The following is an 18,034-nucleotide window of genomic DNA, read 5'->3' as shown; positions in this document are numbered from 1 at the left end:
ACTCCAACCTTAACAACAGAATAGAGCGTTTGACAATACCGCCCATAACCACACATATAGGCGGTTAAAAAAAAACTATATACATGTACGGTTTGCGGTTGCACTGCAAAAAAGCCAACTTGTATTTTTTGGCCTAAAACAGTGATTTAAGTTGGGAAAACTTGGAAATATAAATTACTGACATTTAGGGCAATAATGTAAGTTAGCACAACAAAGGAAGCCAGTTGTCTGCTCAAAAACAAGTTGGTGAGTTGTTGTTACTTATATCTTTAAGTTGGGGTTCACAACAAGGGACAATAGTTCTGATAACTCTTATTTCTTTGTTGGGAAATTCGTGAAAGCGGTGAAATTCGGCCTTTAACGAAAGCTAGCGGCTAACTGATGCTAGCGGCTAACTGATGCTAGCAACGCTGCTTGTTACAGCTACAAGAGTAGCCATTAGCGTATCAATGCTAACTCAAAATTGTGGTCACAACATTAGCTGACATTTCATAGCGCCGTTACAATCGTGCCAGAGAAATTCAGAGTTGAGCAAACTCAAAAACAAAACTTGAGTTTAATTGTCCAACTTAAAATTTTATCAAAGTTTGTTGCCTTGAAATTTTGAGTTCACCCAACTTTTCTTTTTTTGCAGTGTGTTAATGAGCAGTGCCAAAGACCTCTGCTTCAGTGAGGACAGAGCCAACAAGCCGTTCATCTGCCTGTCCGACAGACAAAAGACAGCAGAGGAGGCAGAAAGGGAGAAAGGTTGGTTTGCAGAAACAGAGACACTGTGACAGAGTCATAAATTCAAGTTGCAGCACAGAGTCTGAGACTGTGACGACAGACAGGAGTGTTAAAGGTTATTAATGAATCTAAGACCTTCGTTGTCCAGGTCCAATACCAGAGAGAACTGCTACATTACTGGAGGAGAAGTGTCTTTGCTCTCTACACTGTATTAATTAAAAACCAACTACATCCAAATCTGACTCACTAATAACCATTACAAGGTCTACACATGAATAAATACACAGTCTGGCTTAGGGGTGTGCCATATCGTATCGTTCATGATAATATCGGTATATTTTTTTTATGGTTAAAAAAAATGCATATCATGATATTGTCAACGTTCCTACTTCTTGATGTAGTGGCGTAAGGTTAAGTGTCTGTCACCAGTCAGTCAAGCTTTCAAAATAAGAGCACAGTGTTTTAAGAGAATCCACCACAGAATTTACAAGAAGATTGTCAAAATAAGATAGCTTGAATAAAACATACAAGAACCTTTATTCTCATTTACAAAATGTCATTAAAATATGCCCCCGGAACCCCCAAATGGTTATTTTTTATTATAAATATAAAATTATATTAGTATTAAGAGTCAAGAGTAATTTTTTTGTACTTGGCAACTGTTGAGATTTGCACTTCAAACTACATTTTAGATTTTTATTTATTTATACAGGCTAAAAAAAAAATCATATTTTCTATATCTTTTAAAGTATTTCCTAATATCGTCTAGAATATCGTTATCGCAAAAATAGCCTGCAATATCGTGATATTCTTTTAGAGGCATATCGCCCAGCCCTAGTCTGGCTGCCGTAGCTGTTTTATAGAGCAAATTGGTGCTAAAACACTTGAAAAAAAAAATTACTTTAAAATGTAATTGATTACTCATTGTACAGACTGGTCTCTTCTCAAAAACTTTAAACTTTCAAACAAACGGGTTCCAGTTATTGGCACTCTCTAGTGGCCGTAGTTATTATAAATGTTGGCAAGGTGCAGTATAAAGCATAAAAATTGCAGTTTGGGTGGATGGATCAAACAAACGGCGGACTTTCACCCAGGAGAACGAGCTTCATGTCCCGTGTGAAAACAGAAGTAAATTACTTCTTTACGTAACTTACGTTTCTTTTTACGTAACTTCAGTTTGCAAATGTAGTTTTTTTTACATAACCTCGCTCCGTAACTACTTCACTTCCAGCATTTACGTACATTTATTTTCTGTTTAAACTGTCTTTTATAACACCTAATCAGTGGTTTTGTAGCCTAAATTCACAGAAACTGCAGCCTTTCTACACACTGCAAAAAAAGAAAAGTTGGGTGAACTCAAAATTTCAAGGCAACAAACTTCGATAAAATTTCAAGTTGGACGATTAAACTAAATATTTTAAGTTTTGTTTTTGAGTTTGCTCAACTCAGAATTCAGATTTTTGTCAACTCAACACGATTGTAACGCCGATATGAAATGTCAGCTAATGTTGCGACCACAATTTTGAGTTAGCATTGATACGCTAATGGCTACTTAGCTGTAACAAGCAGCGCCGCTAACATCAGTTAGCCGCTAGCGTCAGTTAGCCGCTAGCGTCAGTTAGCCGCTAGCGTAAGTTAGCCGCTAGAGTCAGTTAGCCGCTAGCTTTCGCTAATGACCAAATTTCACCGCTTTCCAGCATTTCACAACAAAGAAATAAGAGTTAGCAGAACTATTGTCCCTTGTTTTGAACCCCAACTTAAAGATATAAGTAACAACAACATGGGGTCCCATGATCAAAAGGACACTGTGCCAGAAATTCAGGAAAATGTACTTATTTTCTAGGTAAAACTTCAGCTACAGTCAAAACGCCTTAGTCATATTTTAAGCAGCCCTGAATCGAATCCAACAACAAGAAATTCAATAAACTGACCTCTTTAGTACATTATTCACCTGCAGCCTAATTATTTAAGCAAAACAACACTGTTGACTTAAATGACAAGTGACATAATGTCTACCCAGTTTTTGTCAATCCCTTAATATTGTGTTAGTGCCCAACACTAAAAACTGATGGTGGATCATGTTCCAAACCAACATGAACGCTGCCAGCGAGCTGGATGAATAATCCTTGTAATGTTTTTACAGCTTTTTGCAGCTGTTGCAGACTATTACCACTCTCTGTGGTAAGGAAATGTTAACAATGTTCCCAAAGCACTCCTAAGACCTCAACAAGAGTCCGGATCTGATTCTGAATGTAAAAGGCTGCTTAAGTGTTAATTAAAGGTTAACGTCTGCACACTTGAAAGTATCGACCAACAGCTGATTCACACAGTGGAGAACTGGAACAGGCAGGCCAGAACAGAGAGTATTCTTCTCATTCAGTTTGTCTAACAGCTTCAAATCATTTCAATGTGTCTGTTGTAGGGTTGCAAAATTCCCGGAATTTTCAAAGAGGAAACTTTCCATGGGAATTTAAGGGAATTAACGGGAATTAACGGGAATTTATGGGAATAATTTTTTGCATTTTTGAATGAGTGGGGTTAGGGGATGGGTGATATTGAACCCAACACTCCTGTTTTTGTTCATCCATGAAACAAGTAATTAGAACGTGTTCTACTCTACTTACAAATAAATCTGTTGAAATATCTGTTGAAAACATTTTGTATGGATGTTTTCTTATGACTTCTGCTTATATTTATGCTTCTATATAATATATTCCCAGTTAGTTCTCCTAAATTCCCATTAATTCCCATAATTCCCATTATTCCCATGGAAAGCTTCCAATATGGAATATTTCCAAAAATCCCAAGCTTAACTTCCCATGGAAATTTACCGGAAATTTTCCTGAAATTTACCGGAAATTTTCCGCCCCTTTGCAACCCTAGTCTGTTGTAGTCATTTTTGCCCATTTCACAAAATTACTTTTTGGCTGCACAACCAATAATGTGAATAAAATAAATAGTGATAATTGCGTGTGGCCCTATCCTGTCATCATTACTTCATTTCATCTCTCATTCACTCCAGGCATCAGTTACACCTTCAATGCTCAGTTTAATGGTGCTCATTATAACCTATTTTACTCTGTGATAGGAAATGTGTCTGTTCTCAGGCAGAAACCACCTCGCTGTCTCATCTCTGATATAAAGAGACAACTCCCCCATCCTCAGCAGCTCTGAGATCAGATAATGAGCTCCGTTGGCTTCCTCCGACGCTGTTTCTGCAGCGTTTTTAAGCATGTTTGACGTCATAAGGATGATCATTGATGCCAGCTATTTCACAAATACAGGAGCATTAACTCTAGTGCAGGGGTGTCAAACTCAAATACACAATGGGCCAAAATTTAAAACTTGAATAAAAGCTCATTTGTGAAGTTTTACCATTATTGCTTTTCTTTGTGTCAGAATGTCTGTTTATTTTTCTTATTGTCATTAACGCTAATATATTTGGGACATTCTAATCATGTTTATTTTTATTATTATTATTTCTTATTGATTTTATGGTGTGCGCACAATACATTTGAGTTTCTGGATGTGTTTGAGTTCATGGATGTTCTTGTGCTGTATGTATTATAAAACCCAATAAAAAATATTCACATAATAAAACTTGAATAAAATCGCGGGCCAACATTGAACAAATAACCCTTTCAATATATACCAAACATGTTTTGCTTTAACATTAAATATGGAACCAGCAACGCTTATAAACATACAATATATAACTAAATAGTGCAGACATGCAAAATCAAATTTCAAATAAAAAACACATCAATGTCATTCATTTATTAAATAAAAATTAAATAAAAATCGTATGCCTCTTTTCTATTTGCATCCTTCTGATTGAAATATCAAAATAAACTTTTTCAACAGGTTAATAAATTTAAAAATAAAATAACAATAATAAATCAATCAAGTAGCAAGAAGAAGGGCATAAAGAAAAGGTAAAACCTATTGCTTTTTGGGAAGGGGTAGCTGGGAGACAGCTCTAGCTTGAGGTTGCTATGACGACTGTCACAGAGGAGCGTTTCTGGGTCCTGTCCTGATTGACGCGCCAAAACAACAGCAGGGCATTGTGGGATTTGTAGTGTTAGCTGTAAATGCGCCGTATAATACCGGCGGGTCAGCTTTTATAGTACAATAATAAGATAATAATTTGGTATTGCCTTGCGGGCCAAATAAAATTACACTGCGGGCATTTTGGAATTTTGTTTCCTTTCTTGGGTAATTTTGTGTCTTTTTTTTGTCATTTTGTGTCTTTTTGGTCATTTTGTGTCTTTTTTTTTGTCATTTTGTGTCTTTTTTTGTCATTTTGTGTCTTTTTGGTCATTTTGTGTCTTTTTTTGTCATTTTGTGGTCAATTTTGTGTCTTTTTTGGTCATTTTGTGTCTTTTTTTAATCATTTTGTGGTCAATTTTGTGTCTTTTTTGGTCATTTTGTGTCTTTTTTGATCATTTTGGGGTTTTTTTTGTAATTTTGTGTCTTTTTTGGTCAATTTGTGTCTTTTTTTGTGTCATTTTGTTTCCTTTTCTTGTAGTATTAGTGGTAAATGCGCCGTATAATACCGGCGAGTCAGCTTTTATAGTACAATAATAAGATAATAATTTGGTATTGCCTCGCGGGCCAAATAAAATTACACTGCGGGCCAAATTTGGCCCGCGGGCCAGAGTTTGACACCCCTGCTCTAGTGCATTAGGTGGAGCTTCTGGAGTAATTAATTGATGATCATATTTGAGGAGCTGGCTATATTTGTGCTGTGAGGTCAGAGATGAGATGAGATCTAATCTCAACTGACAGACACATGCTGCACCTTCCACTATCTTTTTTACTGAAACTTTTACATAAGGAGTGGTCAGATGGAACAGTTATCAGATCAGCAATGAGTGAATAGGTGCCTCTATAAATTATAAAATGCCTCTGCAGTCTGCTGACCATATGGTGCTGAGTCTCCCTTGGAGTCAGCATCAGACTTTGATATGAGCAGAATGAGAGAGGAGACAAAGTTCAAGCCCCTTCTGGTGCATGAATCTTTAACAGGTGACTGAAAGATTAATAATGCTTTTAACATCCTGGAGTTAAGCTATATGGAGAAAGCCTGAATGTAACTGTGATCATTTTATCTGTAAAACTATAGGCTTTCTTACACCAAGCATGTTTGCAATTGTTTTAACTCAATACAATATGCAATACAATCACAGGGATGAAGAGGTCTGAATGCTGAACAAGGCTCGCATGGCAGAATAAACCAAGTACACTGAAAAAAAAGAAAAGTTGGGTGAACTCAAAATTTCAAGGCAACAAACTTCGATAAAATTTTAAGTTGGACAATTAAACTAAATATTTTAAGTTTTGTTTTTGAGTTTGCTCAACTCTGAATTTCTCTGGCACGATTGTAACGCTGCTATGAAATGTCAGCTAATGTTGCGACGACAATTTTGAGTTAGCATTGATACGCTAGACAAGCAGCGCCGCTAGCATCAGTTAGCCGCTAGCATCAGTTAGCCGCTAGCATCAGTTAGCCGATAGCATCAGTTAGCCGCTAGCTTTCGCTAATGACCGAATTTCACCACTTTCCCGCATTTAACAACAAAGAAATAAGAGTTATCAGAACTATTGTCCCTTGTTGTGAACCCCAACTTAAAGATATAAGTAACAACAACTCACCAACTTGTTTTTGAGCAGACAACTGGCTTCCTTTGTTGTGCTAACTTACATTATTGCCCTAAATGTCAATAATTTATATTTCCAAGTTTTACCAACTTAAATCACTGTTTTAGGCCAAAAAATACAAGTTGGCTTTTTTGCAGTGTACACACAATATAATTGTATCAAAAATGCATTGTTAGTTTGGGTCTTTTATATCAAAATGTTAATTTTTCCTCTGATCACATTTAATGGAAGTTTCATAATCTGCCCTTTTCCTTTTGTCTGACTCAAAACAACATCTCATATATATACTTTTGCACAGCGCAAATTGCTTGCCTTGACAACTAAACTTGAAAGCATTTCATTTGTGGAATGTGCAGGTGATAAACACCACCGTGCATAACAACATCCATGTGTAGAGAAACAGTTGGACATATGGACATCAGCTTGAACTGAGCTCATCGCGCTGACATCCCAACACCGACTATGAATAGCATTTTACTAAAGAGTTCACAAGAATGCTATGTTTCAGATGGCAGTAGAACAGAAGAGCCCTGAGGCCTTTCCCCTCACCGTGAGAGTGTATGAATATGTGTTTATTGGGGTGAGCAGATGCTTCACAGTCAGTGGGAATCACTGGTTTTTCTGCTGTACAGATGGGGATTCTCTAGTTCCTGCAGCATCAAACACACTGGACTTAAACTGAAAGTGACAAATCAAAATGATCTAGTTCTCTTTGAATGTACTGCATCTGGCCTCCACCTTTCTTCTTCCCAGTGGAGATCTTGATGGGAAACTTTTAGTCTAGACAAGAGCTTTCACAGGAAACTACTGCTGCATGTCTGCAGCATGGGAATAGAACCTCTCACTGCTCTGATAGCAGCAGCTGCAGTAGAATCTGTCATTTTTGGACTCTCAAAACGTAAAGAACTCAGTTTGATCACTTATTTCTTTTGCTTTCCATTACACTAGTATTTATGAGTGAGCATACTATAGAATGTGCTTTCGGATAGAAAAGCACCATCTGAGCTGGTTTTCTGCTGGGCCGCACAGTGCTGCGGGGCCACAGCTGTTCCATGGCAGAGGTCCAGGGGAGTCCAGGCCAAAGGTCTTGGCAGGACATGGACCACATCCTTCTATCTACCGTACATCGAACTCTTTAAACTGACAAAAGATTCCTAGCGAGTGTTGCAACCAAGGTTATAATAGTTTTGGATGTTTCATTAGTTTTAGTTTTAATTTCGTTCTGAATTTTTGTTTTCAAATTCAGTTAGTTTTAGTTCGTTTTTAGAGTGAGTTTTCTAGTTTTAGTTTAGTTTTTATTTTTTGAAAATGCTTAGTTTTAGTTTAGTTTTTATTAGTTTTAGTGTTAGTTTTAGTTTTTTTGTAATGGGCTATACGTTGGATTCAAAGAGTTCATAATAAATGTTTCCTTAATTTCCTTTGGTTTATCATCTCAGCCCCAGTAAGGTTATTAACTCTTACAGTTCTGGGTGTTTTGAATTTTGGTGCGAGTGTAGACATCCAAGTAGTCAGTAAACATATTCACCATGTGTTGCATGTTCTAATAGAAACACTGAATTATGAATGAAAAAAAACGGGGGAAAAAAACGAAAACTAAGGACATTTGCACTATAATTTTAGTTAGTTTTAGTTAGTTTTGTAACCACACAATACAGTTTCAGTTAGTTTTATTTTTATTTCAGTTAACGAAAATCTTTTTTCAATTCTAGTTTTCGTTATTTCGTTAGTTTTCGTTAGTTTTCGTTAACTATAATAACCTTGGTTGCAACCATGCTGTTGTGCTGTTGATGCTAGTTATCCACTGTTTCATAGTCGCAAGGTTACCAGACCAGTTATTCCCAACTAGTAATAGTGAAAATACTATTATGATTTCATTTAAAAAAAAAAAGATTATATCAGCTGTTGCACCGAACCTGGTCTCACAGGAATCCGTGAAATAGCCACGGATTTGCTTAACTCAAAATCCGTGGAATAGCCACGGAATCACTCAAATTTCCATGAAACTGACACGGATTTCGCTACAATGCAAGTTAATATTTGTTCCTATTGGTTAGTTCCAAGTCACGTGACTTTCAAGGTCCCGGCGGTCAGAACAAAAAACATGGCGGACAGTTCTCTCATTTTTAGTGAAAAAATCAATATTTTGACTTAGTTTCTGCATAAAAATGGATTTTGATCACATTTCTAGCGAGAAATATATGTTTTATTTTCTAAATATTCACTCAGTGAATGTACATAATCACTTTGTATGTTGGAATAGCCACGGGATATGACTGGCATTAACTTGCATTGTAGCCAAATCCGAACAGCTAATGTTGCAACCACAATTTTGAGTTAGCATTGATACGCCAATGGCTACTCTTTTAGCTGTAACAAGCAGCCGCTAGCATCAGTTAGCCGCTAGCTTTCGCTATTGAATTTCACCGTTTTCCAGCATTTCACAACAAAGAAATAAGAGTTATCAGAACTATTGTCCCTTGTTGTGAACCCCAACTTAAAGATATAAGTAACAACAACTCACCAACTTGTTTTTGAGCAGACAACTGGCTTCCTTTGTTGTGCTAACTTACATTATTGCCCTAAATGTCAGTAATTTATATTTCCAAGTTTTTACCAACTTAAATCACTGTTTTAGGCCAAAAAATACAAGTTGGCTTTTTTGCAGTGCAGTAACTATATAATATATAGCTTGCCCGTTTAGAAATTGGCCAGCTGTCCTCCCCAAAAAACCCACCAAAGGTCTTTTGTAGATACAGCAGTCTCGTGCCCATCGTTAATATAAAGGAAGCCAAGGCGGATGCAACGTTATCAAAGTAAAAGAGAAGGAGGAAGTGAGTAAAGAACGACAAGGTCCTCTATAGGTAGGAGGGTCCCGGAGGAACAATGAGCTGCTCACGTGTTGTTAAATCTCTTCTCTGAGATCAGTTTGAGCTTCTTATATTCGTATCATTCTGTGATCATTTGTTTCTGAATTACTTCTCCTGGGGGACCCTTAGGAGCAAGACATAAACTAAAAGAGACATCACTAAGACAAAGGAGGTTGAGTTCTGAAAAACCATTTGAGGAATACTTGAGAAGTGGATAAACTGAGGAGATCTCATAGTTGTATATGCCCCTGATCTCAATTCTGTCTCGGCTATTTTGAAGGGAAATTCTCCTTCGTATTATATGGGTCAAACAATAATCACTGCTTGCTGTTTCATTGTGTATGTGTAAAAAGAGTCGTAATCTTAATTTAATCTTAATTCAATCCTACCTGCCCATTGTGGAGTTCTGGGCTCGTGACTGCTGCTGGGTGGCTCGCTCTCCACAAACTGGTCTAGAGGCTGCTGCTGCTGGGCTACAAGACAGAGTCTCACATTCAGCTGGCATCGCAACAAACTATGTAAAAAGCACTGATTTGTATCATATATGTAACATGTCATGACATCACACAATTCATTGCCTTGACTCATACAGATTGTTTGCTGAGTGCTGTATTTTGTTTTATGCATGCTGGCATCAAGGTTATTATAGTTAACGAAAACTAACGAAATAACAAAAACTGGAATTGAAAAAACATTTTCGTTAACTGAAATAAAAATAAAAACTAGAGTTTTTAAAAAAACGATAACTAACTGAAACTGTATTGCGTGGTTACAAAACTAACTAAAACTAACTAAAATTATTGTGGAAATGTCCTTAGTTTTCGTTTTTGTCAACTTTTTTCATTCATAATTCAGTGTTTCTATTTGAACATGCAACACATGGTGAATATGTTTACTGAGACTGGGATGTCTACACTAGAACCAAAATACAAAACAGTTAATAACCTTATTGGGGCTGAGATGATAAACCAAAGGAAATAAAGGAAACATTTATTATGACCACTTTGAATCTCGCACCCAACACATAGCCCATTACAAAAAAACTAAAACTAACACTAAAACTAATAAAAACTAAACTAAAACTAAGCATTTTCAAAAAATAAAAACTAAACTAAAACTAGAAAACTCACTCTAAAAACGAACTAAAACTAACTGAATTTGAAAACAAAAATTCACAACGAAATTAAAACTAAAACTAATGAAAAATCCAAAACTATTATAACCTTGGCTGGCATAATAATAATAATAATAATAATAATAATACATTTATAGCATCACTGCTCCTCGCTCACTGGTCTGATCGTTTGGTGCTTCTTCTGTCTCAAACCGCCAGATGGTTTGAACAGAAAATGTTCTCAGTTTGGCACATTTTTCCACATCAGTTTGTAGCTTTTCTTTTTGTTTTTAATCTAGCCTTTTCAACACCTCCTTTGCTTCTTCTATTGTCCATTTTGCTCGACTTCAACTACGTTTTATTGAGTATTCCACCATTGAGTATTTCAACCCAGTGCCTGCTTCTCCTCCAGCCCTCGTGGCCCCAAAACATGACCAGGAACTTTCCTGTTTCTCCCGATTAGCCACTCCGGGCCTGCCTAAGCATAAACCTTTTTTCTAACCTTAGGGAAGTCGTTTTGTTGGCTCAACAAAACTGTTTCACAAGCAACATGGTCTCACAGAAATCCGTGAAATAGCCACGGATTTCGCTTAACTCAAAATCCGTGGAATAGCCACGGAATCACTCAAATTTCCGTGAAACTGGCACGGATTTCGCTACAATGCAAGTTAATGCCAGTCATATCTCGTGGCTATTCCAACATACAAAGTGATTATGTACATTCAGTGAGTGAATATTTAGAAAATAAAACATATTTCTCACTAGAAATGTGATCAAAATCCATTTTTATGCAGAAACTAAGTTAAAATATTGATTTTTTTTCACTAAAAATGAGAGAACTGTCCGCCATGTTTTTTGTTCTGACCGCCGGGACCTTGAAAGTCACGTGACTTGGAACAAACCAATAGGAAAAAATATCCATGGAATGACTGTCATTAACTTGCATTGTAGCGAAATCTGTGTCAGTTTCACGGAAATTTTGAGTTAAGCAAATCCGTGGCTATTTCACGGATTCCTGTGAGACCAGGTTCAACCAACCTGCACATTCACAGTTCAGTTGAATGAAAAAACTAACAATATCCACCTTTATATAATAATATTCTATACACAGTGGGAATGTATTATATGGACCCTCTGACAGCGCTGTGAAGACGCCTCAAACTATAAATGTTGGACCACATAGATAAGCGCCTTGGTTTGAAGTCCTTCTGAACCACAGACCTTGAAATTGAAATCCTGTATCGCCGGGCTCATGTGTCCACATAGAAGAGAGACAGGCAGCTTCAATCAGACCAGGTGGCACCAAGACCAAATATCAGCTCAACTACGTCTCACTAAGAGCTCTCAGCCTCCTGAACCAGCTCACTATCTGAACTCCTCTTCTAGTGTTTTGAAAGTAAAAAAAAGATTCAAAATCACATTTTATGTTGGATTAAAGGACTAAAAAAGACACAAAATGACCAAAAAAAGACACAAAATGACAAAAAAGACAAAAAAAAGACACAACATGACCAAAAAAAGACACAAAATGACTTACAAAGACATGAAAAGAATTCAAAAATGGACAAAATAGCCCAAGACTCCATAGAGTTAAGTTGTTAACCCATTTCTTGTTCCCTGAAAAAGGCCTACTTGTATAATTCTGAAACGTACGTTATATTTTACCTTTTTTTATTTACCTTCACTCAGCCTACTGAACCAGCTCACTATCTGAACTGCTCTTCTAGCTTTTTGAAAGTAAAAAAAAGATTCAAAATCACATTTTATGTTGGATCAAAGGACTAAAAAAGACACAAAATGACAAAAAAAAGACACAAAATGACCAAAAAAAGACACAAAATGACTTACAAAGACATGAAAAGAATTCAAAAATGGACAAAATAGCCCAAGACTCCATAGAGTTAAGTTGTTAACCCATTTCTTGTTCCCTGAAAAAGGCCTACTTGTATAATTCTGAAACGTACGTTATATTTTACCTTTTTTTATTTACCTTCACTCAGCCTACTGAACCAGCTCACTATCTGAACTCCTCTTCTAGTGTTTTGAAAGTAAAAAAAGATTCAAAATCACATTTTATGTTGGATTAAAGGACTAAAAAAGACACAAAATGACCAAAAAAAGACACAAAATGACAAAAAAGACACAAAATGACAAAAAAAAAGCATGATAGTGTTTTGAAACAAAAAAAAAGATTCAAAATCACATTTTATGTTGAACTAAAAGACTAAAAAAAAGACACAAAATGACAAAAAAAGACACCAAAAGACACAAAATGACTTACAAAGACATGAAAAGAATTCAAAAATGGACAAAATAGCCCAAGACTCCATAGAGTTAAGTTGTTAACCCATTTCTTTTTTTCTTCCAAAGATTCAAAATCACATTTTATGTTGGACTAAAGGACTAAAAAAAGACACAAAATGACTAAAAAAAGACACAAAATGATAAAAAAAAAACACCAAAAGACACAAATTTACAAAAAAAAGACACAAAAAGACACAAAATGACCAAAAAAAGGCACCAAAATGACCAAAAAAAGACACAAAATGACTTACAAAGACATGAAAAGAATTCAAAAATGGACAAAATAGCCCAAGACTCCATAGAGTTAAGTTGTTAACCCATTTCTTGTTCCCTGAAAAAGGCCTACTTGCATAATTCTGAAATGTACGTTATATTTTACCTTTTTTTATTTACCTTCACTCAGCCTACTGAACCAGCTCACTATCTGAACTCCTCTTATAGTGTTTTGAAAGTAAAAAAAAAGATTCAAAATCACATTTTATGTTGGATTAAAGGACTAAAAAAGACACAAAATGACCAAAAAAAGACACAAAATGACCAAAAAAAGACACAAAATGACAAAAAAGACACAAAATGACAAAAAAAATAAACAAAATGACCAAAAAAAGACACAAAATGACAAAAAAGACACAAAATGACAAAAAAAGACACAAAAGGACCAAAAAAAGACACAAAAGGACCAAAAAAAGACACAAAATGACCAAAAAAAGACACAAAATGACAAAAAAAGACACAAAATGACAAAAAAAAGACACAAAATGGCCAAAAAAAGACACAAAATGACAAAAAAAGACACAAAATGACAAAAAAAAGACACAAAATGACCAAAAAAAGACACAAAATGACTTACAAAGACATGAAAAGAATTCAAAAATGGACAAAATAGCCCAAGACTCCATAGAGTTAAGTTGTTAACCCATTTCTTGTTCCCTGAAAAAGGCCTACTTGTATAATTCTGAAATGTACATGATATTTTACCTTTTTTATTTACCTTCACTCAGCCTACTGAATCAGCTCACTATCTTAACTCCTCTTCTAGTGTTTTGAAAGTAAAAAAAAGATTCAAAATCACATTTTATGTTGGATTAAAGGGCTAAAAAAAGACACAAAATGACCAAAAAAAGACACAAAATGACAAAGAAGACACAAAATGACAAAAAATGACCAAAAAAAGACACAAAATGACTTACAAAGACATGAAAAGAATTCAAAAATGGACAAAATAGCCCAAGACTCCATAGAGTTAAGTTGTTAACCCATTTCTTGTTCCCTGAAAAAGGCCTACTTGTATAATTCTGAAATGTACGTTATATTTTACCTTTTTTTATTTACCTTCACTCAGCCTACTGAACCAGCTCACTATCTGAACTCCTCTTCACCACTGACTCACTGCTCTACTACTACTACTGTTATAGGAGATCACAGGTTATCAGGATCCATGCTTCTTGAATCTGAATCACTCTAGTGTCACTATGACACATGCAGAGCAGCAAATACAAACATCTAAAACTCCGTGACAAGAGTTCAACTAGTGTGTACTTTTCAGCAAGTGGATTCGTCAGTTTCACACACATGAAATATAATTTCATACATGATTTCATCCTTGTACCACCAGCTAATGAGCCAGATCCAGAAATTCCCATTGGCCACGATATAGGTCAGGTCTGTGCACTGGGGCATGATGACATGGTGCAAAACTGTATATCCCCGTTCACTGCATGTGCTCTGAGATGTGACTGATCCTCCTGACACTTCTTACCAAGCCTTATTATGTGCACTTTGCAGCCTGATACACTCAGACAGTCCTCAGGGACATATAATGTGATAGAAGTGTGTCAATTTGCAGTAATACGTTAGAGCAGCTATTCTCAACCTTGGGGTCGGGACCCCAATTGGGGTCGCGAGATGATTTCTGGGGGTCGCCAAATCATTTTGGAAGTCTGCTCTGTCTCCACTGTGTTAAAGTGTTAATGTGTTTTAGTCTTTTTGGTCATTTAATGTCTTTTTCTGGTCATTTTGTGTCTTTTTTTGGTCATTTCATGTCTTTCTTTGGTCATTTTGTGTCTTTTTTTGGTCATGTTGTGTCTTTTTTGGTCATTTTGTTCCATTATTTGGTCATTTTGTGTCTGTTTTGGTCATTTTGTGTCTTTTTGTGGTCATTTTTTGCCATTTTGTGTCAATTTGAGTCCTTTTTTGCTTCATTTTATGTAATTTTTTGATCATTCTGTGTCTGTTTTTGATCATTTTGTGTCATTTTGTGGTCAATTTGATTCTTTTTGGGGTAATTTTGTGTCTTTTCTGACAAATCCCAAAGTATCAAGTTACTTTCCAAGGAGTCTCTGACTTGAAGCTGACTGTTACACACTCAGGAGGTCAGAATGGACCTTTAAACTGATAGCAAAGCACTTAGATTAAAAGTAACAATAAAATATAAAGTGAGCGGGGGTCGCGGACAACATGCATGTTAAATTGGGGGTCGCGACTCAAAAAGGTTGAGAACTGCTGCGTTAGAGAACTTATATAAATGCATTAACCCTATAAAGCCTGAACCATGAAATAATTGCCAGAAAATTGTAATTTTTTAAAACTGGAATGATTAGTGAACCTGCTGACAAATAAGAAAAAAATCAATGTCAATTTTGCATACATGAATTGTAATTTGTATCATATTTGACACATCAGGTCTTTTTGTGCAATTTTTTGCTTTCAGTTTGTTTTCTTGAACTAACAAAAACATATAACATTTTTATCCTATTATCCTAAAACTTTGAATTTCCTTTTAACATTTTCCTCAAACATGCAAAATATTTTTTTCCATATAACACAACATCATACATCTGCTGATATGAAGTTTTCATGCTGCAATGACTGATCCACCAGTGGAACCTGCATATCATTTTTGATACATCTGGTATTTTTGTGCAATTTGTTGCTCAGTTTTTTTTTAAATCTTCAACACATGTATAAAAAAATAGCACACTGATGATGCGGAGGTCTCAAAAACGTGTGTCTCAAATGTAATACACTTGGCTTTATAGGGTTAAATGAAGTACTGTGGCTGTGTTAGATTGTAATGATAGTGGGATAAATGCTCAAACAGCAGGAGATTTAGTGATGCTATGACCTGTAATAACACACTACACAGCTTCAGCTCGTTAACATTTGCTCAGGAAATTTAGAAAAATACAAAATAAAAGAAAAACAACTACACTTACCCAAAATCCCAACAACAAAAAGTTTCAGCACTGCGAACACATTTATATCCATCACGCTGAGAATCCAGTCGCACTGTGAATGAAAGCTCAGCTGCAGCTCCGTGGAAAGGTACATTTGAAGCGAACCATTATTAAAATCATCCCAAATGTGCAAGTCCGAGCTCCGTCATGCTCTCGTGAGTCAAGAGGAAAATAGAAAATAGTGACAGCTTTGGAGGGGGAGAAAAGCCACGAAGAAGAATAAAAAAACAACAACAATAACAAAAGGTTTCTGATCCCAGAAGCTTATTTTGGGACTGTCCTCGTGATGGTCGCGGCCACTTGTGTGTGCCGTCAGGAGTCAGGAGCACACACACTGTCCTGCATCCTCAGTGGGAGGAGGAGGAGGAGGAGGAGGAGGAGGAGGATAGGGTTCCTCCAAAGCTCCGACACTGGATTATGTTGACTGAGTAACTGCGCAGACTGAATCCGATCCATCCTCAGCATCAACTGGAGATATTTAAAGGTGAGTTAGGAACTCATTGGTTGGTAAAAAGGACTCAAATAAAATAAAAAAAATGGTTACTATTGCTTTTTCTTTTCTTTTTTTTATTATTATTATTATTATTATTATTATTATTATTATTATTATTATTATTTTTATCAACACATGCATACACAGATAGAATTTGGTTGGTAAAGAAGAGCCAACAGGACTCAAATAAAAACAAAAATGGTTACTATTGCTTTTTATTTTATTATTATTATTATTATTATTTTATTTATTTTATTTTTTTTATCAACACATGCATACACAGATAGAATTACTAAAACCAACATTTTGCGAATACCATTTATTTGTATACTGCTATAAAACATAATGTGCCTTAATCATAATTATGATATCATCATTGTGTATTCATGATCTAAACTCAACGAGATTAAAATTAATCTGCAGGCTGCAGCAGGCTTCAGGCTTCTGTAGAGCAACACTCCCCTCTGGTGGTTTCTTTCTGAACTGCAGCTCCATCACACAGCACTACTTATTGAGAGCAGGGTCATTATGCACAAATCATTATTAAATATATAAACAGAAGAACTATTGGTGTGTATACTAATGAAATGTACAGATTAATACAAGTGACATCATTCTCTAATAAAAACTTGTTATTCTCTTATTTATACACGACCGGTATATAAGAATAATTTAAAGCTACTGAGAATATCACTAGATGATCAAATAGATATGTTCATTTTGGCCATGTCTTTACATAATTATTAGATTCCAAACATTTTCATCTCAGGATTCCCTGCTGCAGCACTTGAAGCGAGTTGCCTTCCAGTCTGGGTGAAAATGAACATTTCTATTTGATCAAATAATCATCCAGTGATATTCTAAACAGCTTTAAATTATTCCTGGACCCAGAAAATGTAGATTTTGACACCAAGATTGACCTTCTGAATGGCTTGGAAGATGTATTGGTTCTCATAGACTTTATATGGGTGCCATCTCGGATCGGCCATCTTGATGAAGTGGCTCCTACCAAAAATTGAAGCCGCCTGACTATTAGGAGATCTCCTCCTAACATGCTTCAGATGGAAGAGACAGAGATCACTATCCACAGGCTTGATTCTGTGCAAATGTGTTTTCCAAAATGAATCTAAAGTTACTATGAGGCTTCAGCAGTCTGAGTCTGACAAATCATGTGGATTTCAGTACAGACTTCCCTTTTTGTGCTCCTATCCTCCCCTGCAGCTCAACAAGGGAGCAGTGTTGGGAAACACAGAGGGAATTTTGTACTAAAAGACTGTAACGTTGGAAGATGTCCACTGGATTTTATTAAGACTGCTGAAGCCCAGTGATAGGGTGAGACAGACTTGGAAAACATGTGAACCTATAAGACGTCTGGAAAAGTTCTCACTAAACTTCACCTCCAACTGTCTTGTCCGCTAAGTGGAATCTGGATCTACGCATGGCAGGTAATTATACATAAGGAATATGTTTTTAGACGACATATTTTCACAGAAGAACAGACAGATTTGTGGCCATCTGGAGATAATAATAATATTATGAATAATATATTATTATTATTATTATTATTATTATTATTAATAATAATAATAATAATAATAATAATAATAATAATAATAATAACTGTTGCTTTCAT

At 35.8% G+C, this 18,034-nt stretch overlaps 1 protein-coding gene across 2 annotated transcripts in view; it reads right to left on the bottom strand.

The window, feature by feature from the left end:
• Positions 1–16,300, bottom strand: part of LOC131962481 (receptor activity-modifying protein 3-like) — a 56,171-nt gene extending 39,871 nt beyond the window's left edge. The window contains exons 1-2 of one of the 2 annotated variants that reach the window (XM_059327495.1): positions 15,888–16,300; positions 9,644–9,727 (exon numbers count right to left, since the gene is read on the bottom strand). In XM_059327495.1, the coding sequence (XP_059183478.1) occupies positions 9,644–9,727; positions 15,888–16,002 (199 nt within the window). In that variant the 5' untranslated portion in view covers positions 16,003–16,300. The remainder of the gene's footprint in view (positions 1–9,643; positions 9,728–15,887) is intronic. The other variant, XM_059327496.1, reaches the window with a different exon arrangement.
• Between the last annotated feature and the right edge of the window lie 1,734 nt (positions 16,301–18,034).

This window comes from Centropristis striata, chromosome 23 (genome assembly GCF_030273125.1).
Source record: "Centropristis striata isolate RG_2023a ecotype Rhode Island chromosome 23, C.striata_1.0, whole genome shotgun sequence".
NCBI lineage: Eukaryota > Metazoa > Chordata > Actinopteri > Perciformes > Serranidae > Centropristis > Centropristis striata.
Note: the sequence above shows the minus strand (reverse complement) of the source record. Positions and strands in the feature narration are given on the sequence as shown.